At 35.0% G+C, this 13,939-nt stretch overlaps 1 protein-coding gene across 1 annotated transcript; it reads right to left on the bottom strand.

Moving 5' to 3' along the window:
- Positions 1–3,491: 3,491 nt before the first annotated feature.
- On the bottom strand, positions 3,492–3,698 carry LOC119523834 (guanine nucleotide-binding protein G(I)/G(S)/G(O) subunit gamma-10-like). The gene has a single exon (XM_037822646.1). The coding sequence runs from the start codon at positions 3,696–3,698 to the stop codon at positions 3,492–3,494; it is 207 nt and encodes a 68-aa protein (XP_037678574.1).
- Between the last annotated feature and the right edge of the window lie 10,241 nt (positions 3,699–13,939).

Here is a 13,939-nt window from a genome sequence, read left to right as displayed (position 1 = left end):
GACAGTAATAACTCTAAGTCAGTATTCATCTTAGCTACAGAGTCAAGCTGGCAGATTATGGTCAAAAGGCAGCTTCTTCCAGTTTCAATTTCTTGGTCCTTTACTTCTTCTACAGGGAGAATGATTTCAAATAAAGTCCCCAAACAAACATTCTTTCTACTAATCTTTTGCATTTCTCTCTAGCATGATATAAATATTTCCATTTTTAAGTGCTTCCATCTGAATGATGGGTCCTAAACACAATATAATTATTTCAATTAAGATCAACTTTTGCTGCTATGTCTTAATGGATCTGCGAAATTCATATATAGAACTTCAAGGCATAACTATTAATAGACACTGTCCCCTTTAAAAAAATCCATGGAAGTTTGTCAAAGAGACTAAGTGCCCATTGGAGGTAATATAATATTTTAAAATTAATTGATGATTAATTTTATGTATCAACTTGGCTAGGTTATGGTGTCCAGTTGTTTGGTTAAGCAAGCACTGGCCTGATTATTACCATAAGAGTACTTTGTGGATTTAAATCATTAGTCAGTTGATGGCGTCTATGTCTGATTACATCTATCATCAACAAAGAAGATTGCCTTAAACAATCAGTTGAAAGCCTTAAAGGGATAACTGATGACTTCAAGAGTCAGAAAGAAGAATTTCTGTCTCTACTTCAGCCAGCCGGCTTCTCCTGGGAAATTCAACATTACCACAGAGTTCCCAACTTGTGGTATGTCCTATGGAATTTGGACTTGCCAATCCCCATGGTCGTATGAGCCAGTTCCTATAATAAATCTCTTAATATTTACATATGTATGTATGTATATGTATATATGTATATATATATCCATCCTGGTGTTTCTGTTTCTCGGGAGAACCCTAATACAATTAGCATATTTGATATTTTGAGTAATTCTGGATGGGAGATCAATAATCACATAGAATGACCCTTGCCCAAGGCTGTCCAGCTGTTGAGGCAAAATTAAGATTCCAGTGAATCTAACTTAATAATTGTTGAATGGAGTAGAATGCATTTTTTTTTCTCATAAAGCTCTGAAATTATCTCTTTTCTTCTATAAAGCTTTTACAATGTAGCCTCCATTACCCCCCTTCTCAGGTAGCCAAAATGCTTATTTTAACAAACCTTAACAAATATTGAATTTTAAAAATATTTAAAAATATGTCTAGTCTTTCCTATGATTTCTAGTTCTATACAATCCATTCGGTCACTTCTTAGATTGGAAAATCTATGTCAACATCATGCTTCTTGATTCTATTTCCATTTTATAGATTAAGAAATGAAAAATCAGAGAGTTTTAGTGACCAAGATGTCACATCTAGTAAGAGTGAGAGCTGGGCATAGAACTCACATCTCCTGATATTCACCTGTGGATATTTATTTTAAAATCTTCAGCCTCAAAAGGGTCTTAGCATCATGCATTTCCTTCTAGCTTTAGCTTTCTGGCAGTCATTGTGTCAGGGAGTTATGAAATATCAGAATTTCCTTTTACTATTAGGCATTTTGTACTCATAGGATTTCAGGGACATTAGTTATAAGCTCACTCTCACTATAGAGAAAGACATGGCAGATGTCAGAAATAGATGGAGTGATAGATAAAAGCTGGTAAAGTGCTTTCATGGCAAAGGTTATGCAAACATGAAGGAAGACTCTTACACATTCTATCAAAGGGAAAGAGGAGATTTTGAAGTTGCAATTTAATGACCACTCAGAAGTCATAAACTGACTATCTGAATCTTAGTGTCCTTCAACTGAGGTATAGATTATTATTTTAGAGTAATAGAGTAATATCATTATTATGATCTACTTTTTATCCAAGAAATATTGAACAATCTTGTGTACATTTGCATTGATGCACACATTAAAAATGTCATTCAATTCATTGTTAGGATCTTCAATCAAAACTTATGGCAGATTAGTGAGGGCTAATAACTGAATCTGTGACCCAGGATTAAACCTATTAAATAAATAAATTTCCATTGCCCTCAATTGGGGACAGCTCACTGACCTGCTCGGTGCTTCTTCCTTTACTTAAGTAGGTTTGAATACCCCAGGTCATTGAAGTGCAATAATCAAATAGCCTACTGAACTACCTCATGCATCCCCTATTTTAAAGCACAACACTTTGCCTTCTGAAAAGCAATTTTGAAAGACAGCAGCACTTGTGCTTGCTAAGAACTTTAGTCACCAAGGCTCTCATTCTGTATCTTGATTTGGTTTTAATTTTCATTTCCATGAATACTAATGGGTTTAAATGCATTTTCATATGTTTATTGGCCATCTGGATTTCCTCTATTGTAAAGTTCCATTTCAAATATTTTGCTGATTTTTCTATTTTTCTATCTTATTATTATTGATTTGTAGGTGTTCTTTATATATTCTGGGTAGTAATATCATCAGTTTATGTTTTGCAAATATTTTTGTACCATTCTGTCTTCCCATTTCACTCTTCAGGTAGCATCTTTTGATAAACAAAAGTTCTTAAATTTAATATAGTTGAATGTATAAATCCTCCCTCTGTAAGTAGTGCTTTTTATGTATTTTTTAATGAAGTAAGCAGAAATTTTATTTCCAAACTCTTCAGAGATTATTACAAACACAAAGTATCCATTTAAAAAGTGTCCCAAATCAAACTGAAGGCACATCATCAAAATAAAACACTGTGACATTAAGAATTCTTTGAGGCTATATTTTCACATTACTTTGTTTTAACCATTTGAATGTAGATTACATTTTTAACATTTATTAAAGACATGAAATAATGTAGTATTTGTTAAAGCACAATCATAAAATAGAGGAATTTAAGAAGACAAAGATCAAATCTGCTTCATATGCAGGATGGAGCAACCTCATACTTAATACAACATTAATCGTTCCCAAAAAAGTTTGCTAGAAACAGCTCCCATGTTTGGTGTTTAAAAATAAAACGGTCTTCTTGTTTAGAAAAATCAAGACATTTGATTAGTAAAGCCTATTCTTCCCCTCAATCTTATAGTTGGTTATCTTCATGTAGAAACTAAATTTATGAGATAAGAACAATTTTTGTTACAGTATAAAAATCTTAGGAACAACAAATTACAAATATTCAATTTTTAAAAAACAAAAACGTTTTTCTTTCTAAAATGTAAACATCCAGTAAATAAAACACACATGGTATTCCAGGTACAGAAACACTGGTAATTCACTTATGAAAGACATGTATTTTGGTATATTTGGTGGTAGGATTTGTGTTTAAGTATAAAGCACATCACCAAAAGAACCAGGTCATTATTATTTAAAAGATCCACTCTTTCACCCAGTTTCTTTATAAGAGCAGAAACGCCATCAATTTCTGTAGAATTTTGGCTATAGGACCAGGCCACAGGAAAGGTCTGAAATATCTAAAAGTTGTTTGGCTAAAGAAAAGTTTTCTTGAAACATGGAGACAGTCATTCATCACTTTGTACTTGAAGGCATTCCTCAATGAACTTCTTCCCGATCTTCAGAGTAAAGCGCAGGATCTGGGTTCTCGGAAGGGGTTGCTCCCGGCCGGCACCCCGACCATCAGGCCGTCCTTGCAGGCATTCTGCACACAGTACTGTTGAAGCTCTGCAGCCGCCTGAGAGACCTTGGTCCTCTCCACGCCGGCCTCCAGCTCGAGCTGCTCCACCGGGCGCTGCAGACCGTTCACGGTGGCCCCGGAAGACATGGCGGAGGCGGCGGCGGCGGCGGCTTTATGTCTTTTTAAAGAAACTTTTTCCTTGATCTAACATTATGAAGATATTCTCCTATATTATTTTCTAAAAGCTTTATGATTTTGCCCTATTTTAGGTCTTAATCCACCTGCAATGTAAGGTGGACTTTTAACTAATGCCATAAACCACAAATTATGATAAATTGGGATAACACACAATAACCTACAGTCTCATTTATCAAAATCTCCTAACTTAGGTGTGCCTAATTTTTATCCTGAGTCAACTACATTGAATATATTCTATTTGCTGACTGTGTTGTTTTGATGCTTTATTATTTATTTATTATTTGAGTTACACAAGTAAAACTTTAAAGCTCTCACAAAACTATGGGAGCAAATCGAGTAAAAATTGTAATCTCCTTTCAGCATTACTCCACTGCCCATCCAAAATCAATCACATCATATTTTTCTAGGCCTTTGAGTGTGTGTGTGTCTGTGCATGTGTGTATATGTGTGTGTGTGTAAAGAAGGGCAGCATAAAGTAGGAGTTAAGAGAATAGCTATTGGAACTAGATTACTTTGTTTAAATATAATCTCCAAGTTTACCTACTATGTGAACTTAGGAAGGTTAGTTCACCTTCCTCTTTCAATTTCCTTCTGTTTTAAATGAAAATTAATGTGAGGCACTTAAAAGAGTACCTGGTCCATAAAATAATAATAGCTAATATTCATTTAATACTATGTGCCTAGCACTGTTGAAAGCACTCTTCATGTATTAAACCACTAAACCATAGTGTCTTAGTTTGCTAATGCTGCAGAATGCAAAACACCAGAGATGGATTGGCTTTTATAAAAAAGGGGTTTATTTGGTTACACAGTTACAGTCTTAAGGCCATAAAGTGTCCAAGGTAACACATCAGTAATTGGGTACCTTCACTGGAGGATGGCAAATGACGTCCGGAAAACCTCTGTTAGCTGGGAAGGCACGTGGCTGGCGTCTGCTCCAAAGTTCTGGTTTCAAAATGGCTTTCTCCCAGGACGTTCCTCTCTAGCAAGCTTGCTCCTCTTCAAAACGTCACTCACAGCTGCACTCAGTTCCATCTCCCTGAGTCAGCACGTTTATATGGCTCCACTGATCAAGGCCCACCCTGAATGGGTGGGGCCATGCCTCCATGGAAATATCCCATCAGTTATCCTCTACAGTTGGGTGGGGCGCATCTCCATGCAAACAACCTAATCCAAACTTTCCAACTTAATCCCCACTATTATGTCTGCCCCACAAGATTGCATCAAAGAATATGGCTTTCTCTGGGGGACATAATACATTCAAACCAGCACACATACCAACTATTATCTCCATTTTTTAAATGAAGACACTGAGGCATGAAAGGGTTAGGTAACTTGCCAAAGCTATTAAATGGCCAGATAGACTTTTGAAGACAAGGTAATCTGGCTCCAAAATTCAAACTCTTAACCACTCTTATATGCTAATCTGCCCCTCAAAAAGGCTCAATAGATGTCATCTGTGTTATATACATATACAAACATATAATATAGTGTTTTTATTACATAAATGCTACCATATTAAAGTTATACTGCCATTTGCTTTTATCATTACATAGTACATATTGGCAATCTTTCCTTGTCAGTACTTTTTTTTAACAGATGTAATAGGTATATCATAGTATGGTTGCCTATGATATAATACATTTAAACATTTTTTTGTTGATGGACATTTAGCTTGTTTGTTATTACAATCGATGTGTCAGTGATGATCCTTATACATGCACTTTAGTCTACATGTACAAATATTTCTGTAGGATGGATACCTAGTAATAGAATTTCCTGGCCAAAGGGTTTGATGTTTATTTAAGCATTTGTTCAGGCAGGGCATCCCTGAGTAAAAACAGGTTTTATATACTATATAAAATTTGCATTATAGACCTAGATCCACTTGTCTCCCAGAACCAGAATTTGTTGAATTCTTCCTTCTGCTATGGTCCAAATGCCTAGCTTTGCAAATATCCTTTTATTCCTTTCACTTATAAAATACTTTTCTAACAAATCCCATAATAAACCTTAGATAAGAATTATATAAGCATCACATTTCCATTCTCCCTTCTTGAAACCAGCTTCAGAGTATCTATCAATTCATTTGTTTTACTGGTACATTGCCTACTCTCAATTTTGTTTTCTTTCTACATCTACACAAACCATCTAAAGTATTGGTGCAGTGCAGCCTCTATGTCTGCTCACCCTCCCCTTTCTCCACAAGCATGTTATCAATCATTTGGGCGACAGCATAAAAAATTACCTATTTGGTCAAGAAACAGAATTGGTTATGGAAGGCTGTAAGGACCCCTGAGGATTGAATTCTGCCAGGGATTTTTTTCCCCCTGGAAAGTAGAGACCAATCTTGCGTGCAGTTCCTGGGCTCAGTCCCTTTAACCTTTTCATCTGCCTGGGAGATCATCCATACAGCTTGCTAAGCTTGTTTCTCTAAAACATACCTCTATTTGAACATCTCTGCTAATCAACAAAGTAAGCTGTCTTTTCATTCCATCCTTAGTAAACAAGTCTCCTCCATTTCTCTCCGTTTTTCTTTGCATTTTAGTCAGACTTTCTTAATTGTTCTTTGAGGAATTTATTTTCGAATTTTGCACGTCAGGGCTGGATTTACTTGTCAGGGAAGCTGCACATCTTCAAGAGAACTAGAGGGTGCCTATCATTCCAGAAAATACTTTGGTAACATGGGGGTTTACTTGACCTCCTTCATGGAGCACATCTGTAGCTTGAATAGGTGAGTTGTTTCCTTTTAACAAAAGATATGTTTTCAGTATTTGAGCCTTTCATACAAGCCTAATAGCAGAGTGTTTTGCTCTCATTGTAATTCTGATATACTTTAAGAAGAGCAGTCCAACCTATTCATACGGAGTGACTTGTTGTATATAGTGGGGTATGTACAAGTCTAGTAACTTTTCTAAAACTGCCTCATTTTATTTTTAATCAGAAATTTTCTGGGTCAGCTGAGACACTCAGCATAATTGAAAACTCAGTCTAGAAGGCCTGAGTTGCCAATGAACACTTTGAGCTCTTGACATACACTAGAATTTCTAATTTCTTTCCAAACCAGCACAAGGACAATCAGGTTAAGAACTCTCGATATATTGGTTTTATTGGAATGTGGAGGTAAAAGTAAGTATGCTCCAGTCAGTTTTCCTCACCATTGTTCCTTCTGCTCCAAACACCTTGGTCCAAGGGGAAAAACACTTGTGCTTTATTTTTCCCATAATTAAAGGGAAAAGCTATATTAAGCATTAATTTTGTCTCGGAGGGAAAAATAGATGGCTACAATCCTGAACTATTTAAATATCCAGAATTCCCCGCTAATACCTCACTATGTCCTTAAGGCAAGTACAAGAAAATGTGCACTATTCTAGTTGATAGATCTCAAATTCCTGTATGATTCCCTACCCTGATAAACTAAGCTGAACTATATTATTTTTAAAAGGAATCATTTTTTAAATAAACATTTTTTTTATTTGGAATTACTTTAGATTTACAGAAAAGTTGTGAAGATAGCACAAAGAGTCCCTGTATACCCTACATCCAGTTCCCCCCATTGTTAAAATCTTACATCTCCATGATACATTGGTTAACCTAAGAAACTGACCTTGATTACATTACTATTAACTAAATTAAAGGATATATTTTTTAACTCTAGTTGTAGTTTAGAAGAGGGATAGGGCTTAACTGTGGCATCCCAGATCTTGGTACTCTGATAGTTATTAACAATTCAGAAAATTAAAAGGGAAGAAATAATTTTAGGGAGAAAAGCCTCGAGGCCAGCTGGCATAAGCATCCCATTCCCTGCTTCTTTTCCCTTGTCTTCGCCCCTGTTTATGTTAGGCCAAGAATAGGGGACAGGTTAGGACTTCTAGGCAGAAGGCAACCCAGACCTATCCTATTGCACCAAACAAGTGGCATAGAAGAAAGAGAATAAAAGACAACTGAAAATAAGAATATATCATAAAGAAATGAGTTTTAAACATTGTTACTCTTTCCACGCAAAAAAAATACATCCCTTGTTAAATGAGTGTCTCTGATCCATATTAGAACAACCATTTCATGGAGATTTGTGATTAGGGGAATCCTTAAGACACCTCTACAAGTTAAATTATGCCAAAAAGCAATACTCTTTATAAAGTGGTATGAAATCATGATACAAATTATTTGCTAAATTTTGATGGTCTAGTTTTGTTATAATAATATGTTTTTACTTAAAAACAGGCATATCATTATTTTATTGGTAACTTTTCTTTGCCCAAGGAACCAATAGCATGAAACTCACAATTCTATCAGTAAAACTGGAAATCATAAAATTCAGAGTTTGGAAAAATTTTTTATATCTCCATTCAAGTGGAAGAGTAGGTGACCTAAATTACTTCTAACATTTCTTACAAAATCTTGTTGCTTCTGCTTGAACTTTGATATCTTTGAACATCCTTGCTTATTGAAAATTTTGTTTTGTTTTCTTGCATTTAGCCAAAATCTGCTTCACTATAACTTCCATCCTTTGGTTCTAGTAGTCTGAAGCAACCTACTGAAGTAAACAGCCAAAATAGTTCTTCCTTTTACTTATGACAGATTAACAAATATTTATAGAAAACTACCAGCTCTTATACAAAATCTTTATCTTCTCAGTGATAAAATAACCTCAGTTCTGGTCTGCAAATCAATAATTGATGAATTTTACTATTTTATCAAAGAGTTACTAATTTTAGCAAAATTAAAATCTCATTTTTCTTTCTGAATGAACCCATTTCTTTTTGTTGAGAGACAGTATGCTTGGCAGTTGTGAGTATATGCTATAGAATCAGAAAGCACTGAATTCAAACCCCAATTTTATAAATAATAGGTTGTCTGACTCTGGGAAAATTACTGAGCCTCAGTTTCCACATCTGCACAATTGGGTATATTTATAATGCTTATCTTATCATGCTTGTGTAAGAATAAAAGGAGGTTATCCATGTAAAGTGATTAGTTAGCACTCAATTAAAAACCATCCATTATTATCATTTTTTAAGTTTGTTACACTTCTTTGGGACAATTTTATATTTAACATGCATGTGACATTGCAACACATTTTTTTTTAATGCACCATACTAAGTTTTTCTCCTTCCTAAGACTCACACCAACACATTAGAACACAGGAAAGTAAGAGGGACATTCTCTGCAGAAGGGTATAAATAAGATAAAAAAAATTAAAAGGGAAAAGAACTAACCTTTATTAGCTTTGTTTCAACAAAAATGTTATTACATTTGAATTTCACAATGCCCCACTTAGTCAGGTATTGTTTTGTGTTTATTTTATTGTTCTATTTTACCCTAGTCACTGACAGTGATGATATTCAGTTGAGGTAACTTAGTTTATGCATTTGCTTTGGGTGACTATTCCCAGGCCAGGTACTTTATTTCAACTATTTATATAAAATATAATTGAATTTTCAGTTGTATCAGGTAGGCTCTCTAGTTTCTAGCACAATATTTTTCAGCCTTCTACTGAGATGCTCTTTCAGCAGAGATGTCTTGTAGCATTGTGCTATTGTAGTAGTAATAAAACAGGCTTACAAGAATGTTCCAAAATGGTCTAAAGTTTCAAAGGAAAAGTTCAGCATAAACAATTAATTGCATAAATGAGTTGCAATACAGTTTTAAACTTGCTTCTGTTGAGTCACACAACCCCAGAAAATGTTTTAGATGCAGACATTCCTGAAATAATGGAAAATAATTTAGTGGTGATATCATAAATAGTGCCTAATAAAAATAGTCGCAGTTCTGTAATGCCATGTAGAGGTAAAGGAAGCATCTAGATTGTTTGATAGATTCACAAGTCATTTCAGAGCAAGGTTGCTTCAGCAATAGAAAATGCATCTCAGCCTCATTTTCATCACTGAATGTGTCTTCTTTTGCAGGTAGTTTCAGAGGCTCTATTAAAGAAAGGCAGCTTATTTACAACAAAGATCAACATTCAGCTGCTTGAAGGTGGGAATTCCAGGAAATGTATGTGTGCAGGCAAAAGGGCATCTTTAACCAACCCCAATTCTGAAATTCTTTCCCCTTCTTCCATTTTTAGGTCTCATCAATATTGTCAGAATGTTGGCTGTCCTGTCAAAAAAGCATGTTGGAGAAATAGGATAGTAGGCATCCTGGAGTCAATTTTGGCTGTTAACCTAAGAAAACCAGTTACAACACTAATTGATGCCATTAATGGCAATCTGTCCTGGGAAGTGAGCAGGCTGCTAAATACTCAAGGAAAGCTATTGGACAGATTGCAAGAAATAAATCCTTGTAGTATGTAGTCTCGTGGTATCAATTCCAGTGACACTGCACATTCCAAATCCCCAGGTTATAGTTAGTGTTTGCTAAGTGTTTTGAACATGTTAGCGCCATTGAGGTCCTAATTGTTGCTGTTTATCATCCTTGGCTATAAAAACTGTAAAATCTGAAGAAGAGGTATTTAAATGATAATTACCATTCATCCTGTCAAAAGAAAAAGCTCTGAAGCAATTTACATATTCCTACCAAGCAGAGTTTGACAAACCAGTTTCACCATGAATTTATTGAAAGACTGTGATCTTGGCAATGTTTCCTAATCAGTGTGCCATGACAATTTGAGCCATTGTCAAAACACTGTGTGTGTTGTAATATCCTGAATTTCTTTACCCTCAGGCAGTTGCTTTTTGCCAGAATCCTTGTTTCTGAAGTCACTGTTTTCAGCTTCTGTCTGCAACTCAGAGATAAAAACCAACTAGTACCTCTGAGAAACATAAACAACTGAATAGGGCAATCAAGATTAAGGAGACCTCCAGTATAAAAGCACTCAGTGTCTTGGACTGAATTGCCCAAATTTAAAAGTTTTTGCAAGCACACAGTTACAGACTGCTTTTGGGAAATGCAAATTTTAAAATAAACTCCCTATTCAAAATAAACTTTTTGCTATGTATGGCAAAATAGTCAAGATTTGAGGTTATGGAATTGCTCTCCAACCTCTAGAAGTGCTCTCCAACCTCTAGAAGTGCTCACAAACATATGCAAATATAGTTATTAAACATTCAAGTTCAACAGTATTAATGTTTAGATATCCAGAACAAAGAAACCCTCATTGCCAGAAATTTCACTCAAGCATGCCATAGCCTTTCTGTCCCAATATAGTTATAGATAATTGTACTGAGGTCTAAAAATAGGGTGGGAAAATATTCACTGTACTCAAAATGATTTAAATTTAGAGGTACATTAAATTTTAGATACTTTAGATAGTTTACTTCCTCTCTGTGATCTGTTCCTTAACCTCAAGGTTCTATTTTTCTTTTTTGTTCAATGGGATGATTAAATCTTTCTTCAGTAAATGCCCACTATTAACTAAATTTTGCATCATAATTGAGTTGAGCCAGATATTTTTTTCTGAAATAACAGAATGTTTCCATTTTTATATAATCCCTGATTTTTGGAGACTAGGCTCACGGTAAGTATGCTCTTGTGGTCTTATGGTCCATCTGAAAATTGATTGTTTCTATTTTCCAGGTCATATACCTAAATTATTTTGTTTATCATACAATAGGATTTTTTCCAGCTTATTTATTCATTAAACACAGAATATTATGCTGGAGAGTATTTTTCTCCTAGGTGTCTGACAACCTTAAGAATGGATTTCTAGGTGCAATTTGAGGAAACAGTTCATCTTGTAACAATAAATATTCCTTCAGAAAAAATGAAATCAAGAATAAAACATGTATTTAAGTGAATTGGGGACAATTAGTCCTAATCTGGATAATTTAGGATCCCCAAATCACCTGAATTATTCAAACTGGCTGTCTCTTCTACCTAGGAACACTAGTTAATTGCTTAATAGTTTTTTTTAGCTCAATAGACCCATCTCTAAAAGACCTTAAATCAATCCAGCATTGGTTAATGGCAAAAAAAAAATATATAGAAAGCTAGATGTCTTCCCTGTGTCATTAATATACCATATATCTGGCATCACTTTTCTCAAGTTGTGTTGAAAAATTTTCTATAACTAAGTCACTATCAGGGAATTTTAAACAAGATAAATACATTTAGATAAAATAGGATTGCATGTAACTGAAAAGTCCTTTTAAGCTGAACCATGCTATTCAAGCACTCCAGTCAATGAAACCATGTCCTATTACTAAGAAAGGGATTCCATTTTATTTGATAACAATTTTAAGTATGAACAGGAACTATGGTACTTTACTTATATGATATGAGTCAATAATTCATGCAAATAATACTTTATATTTATAAACTGTCATATATTTTCCAAAGAATATTCACATTGTTTTCCTCACTTGTCATACTCACTAGCACTGGGAAGTAGACAGGGGCAATAGTATCTTTTCTTATTTTAAAATAAGGAAACAGACTAAGAGAAGGGCAGTGGCTTGCCATGAGTGTATGTGACAGAGCTGAGACTCAACCTTTGTCTACTGAGTCCAAATCCACTTTTGTTCAATGTATGGAATGTGTATTATCTGAAAGTAACATTTATTGAGAGCATACTTTGTACCAGATACTGAATAAAGATAGTGTGGTGGTTTGAAGCTGTCTGGAGCTCCAGAAACACATGACCTTAAATCAAATCCATTCCTATGGGTGTGAATCTGTGGGTAGGGCCTTCTGATGAGGTCATTTCAGTTAAGAAGATGTGGCACACCTCAATCAGGATGGGTCTTAATCCTGTTACTGGAATTCTTCATAAGGGGAGTGAAATTCAGAAAGAGAGAGAGAAAGCCACAAGGCAAGAAGCTGAACTTGGAAAAGAAGGGAGAGACCAGGATACGCTGCCATGTGCCTTGCCATGTGACAAGCTAAAGACCCAAAGATCACAGGCAGCCAGTGCCAGAGTGCCATAGTCTTCAGGGAGAAAGCAACTCCTTGGTGATGCCTTGATTTGTACTTTCTTTTAACTCAAAACCATAAGCAAATAAATTCCCATTGTTTAAGCCTAACCACTGCATTGGTATTTGCTTGAGTAGCCCAGGAAACTAAAACATAGTTAAGTGTATCATCTCATCTACAATTAACAGATGAGGAAATCAAGACTTAGGGAAATTAAGTAACTTTGTTCCAGATCATATAGTGAGTGACAGAATGAAAATTTGCACAATGATCCTCTGATTCCAGAGTTTGCACTCTCAACCACTTCTTATTCTGTAAATTATTCTACTATCACAGGAAGGATTTTAATTAAGTATAATTAAGTCCATTTCCACTTTTCACCACAAAAGCTTAGAGAAGAGACAGGCACCTGTCTCTCTATTAAACTCTATACAATGCTTATTGTTGTTTGTTTTCAGGTTTCTCTTCTAAATATTCTCCTCTAAATCCTCAAGTTATACTTTCCACTCTTGTAATAATTTTCAATGTGTTCAGCTAAAGTCTATAACTTTTTCTGCTTCTCTTTTTTTAAAAAATAATTTCTCATTAGTATTTTATCTAATCACATAGCATGTACTTAATGGGAAAAACATAGAACACAAAGGAAAAGAGATAAAACCACCCCAAATACCACCAAAATAAGATAATAATGGCAAAGGTTAAATTTTTGGATAAACAGAAAAAAAAATAAAGATTATCTAGGTGTTTCATATACTTTCTATATACATATACTTAATGTTCACAACAATGCTTGGAATTAGGTACTACTGTTATGTCTACAGCTAGATAAGGAAAGTGAAGCTCATGTAGATTATATTACATATTCACAGTCATAAAGTAGCAAATCAAGGATACAAACCCAGAACTGTCTGTCAGCCACTAGGTGTGCCTGTCTGGAATCATGCTGTATATTGTTGCTTCTAGCCTGTTTTCAGCCTTCAAGTATATAGCAAACATTTTCATTATTTAATAACCTTTAACATGATTTATAATGACAGTTTAGTATTTACTTTAAGAATGTAATATAACATATAAAGAACCCACACATTTTTCCAATTATATTTTCTGGAACTGTATTACAATGTGCTGCTGCACCCAAGTCCAGCATTCCACATCTAGTTTTCACTTTAGCATAGTGTCCATGCCAAGTACTGGTATGACTGTGTTTGGATCCTTTCTGCTCCTTGCCTGAAAGAAGCCCTGCCATCCTCAGGCTTTGTTTATGTGGTTGCCCTAACCATTAGGATTCCTAGTGCAGCTGATTTCAAATGCTGGCTTTCAATCTAGTGCAGCTGATT

Source organism: Choloepus didactylus, chromosome X, assembly GCF_015220235.1.
Source record: "Choloepus didactylus isolate mChoDid1 chromosome X, mChoDid1.pri, whole genome shotgun sequence".
In the NCBI taxonomy this organism is placed as follows: domain Eukaryota; kingdom Metazoa; phylum Chordata; class Mammalia; order Pilosa; family Megalonychidae; genus Choloepus; species Choloepus didactylus.
The sequence above is the reverse complement of the archived record's forward strand: the minus strand, read 5'-3'. Positions and strand labels throughout refer to the sequence as shown.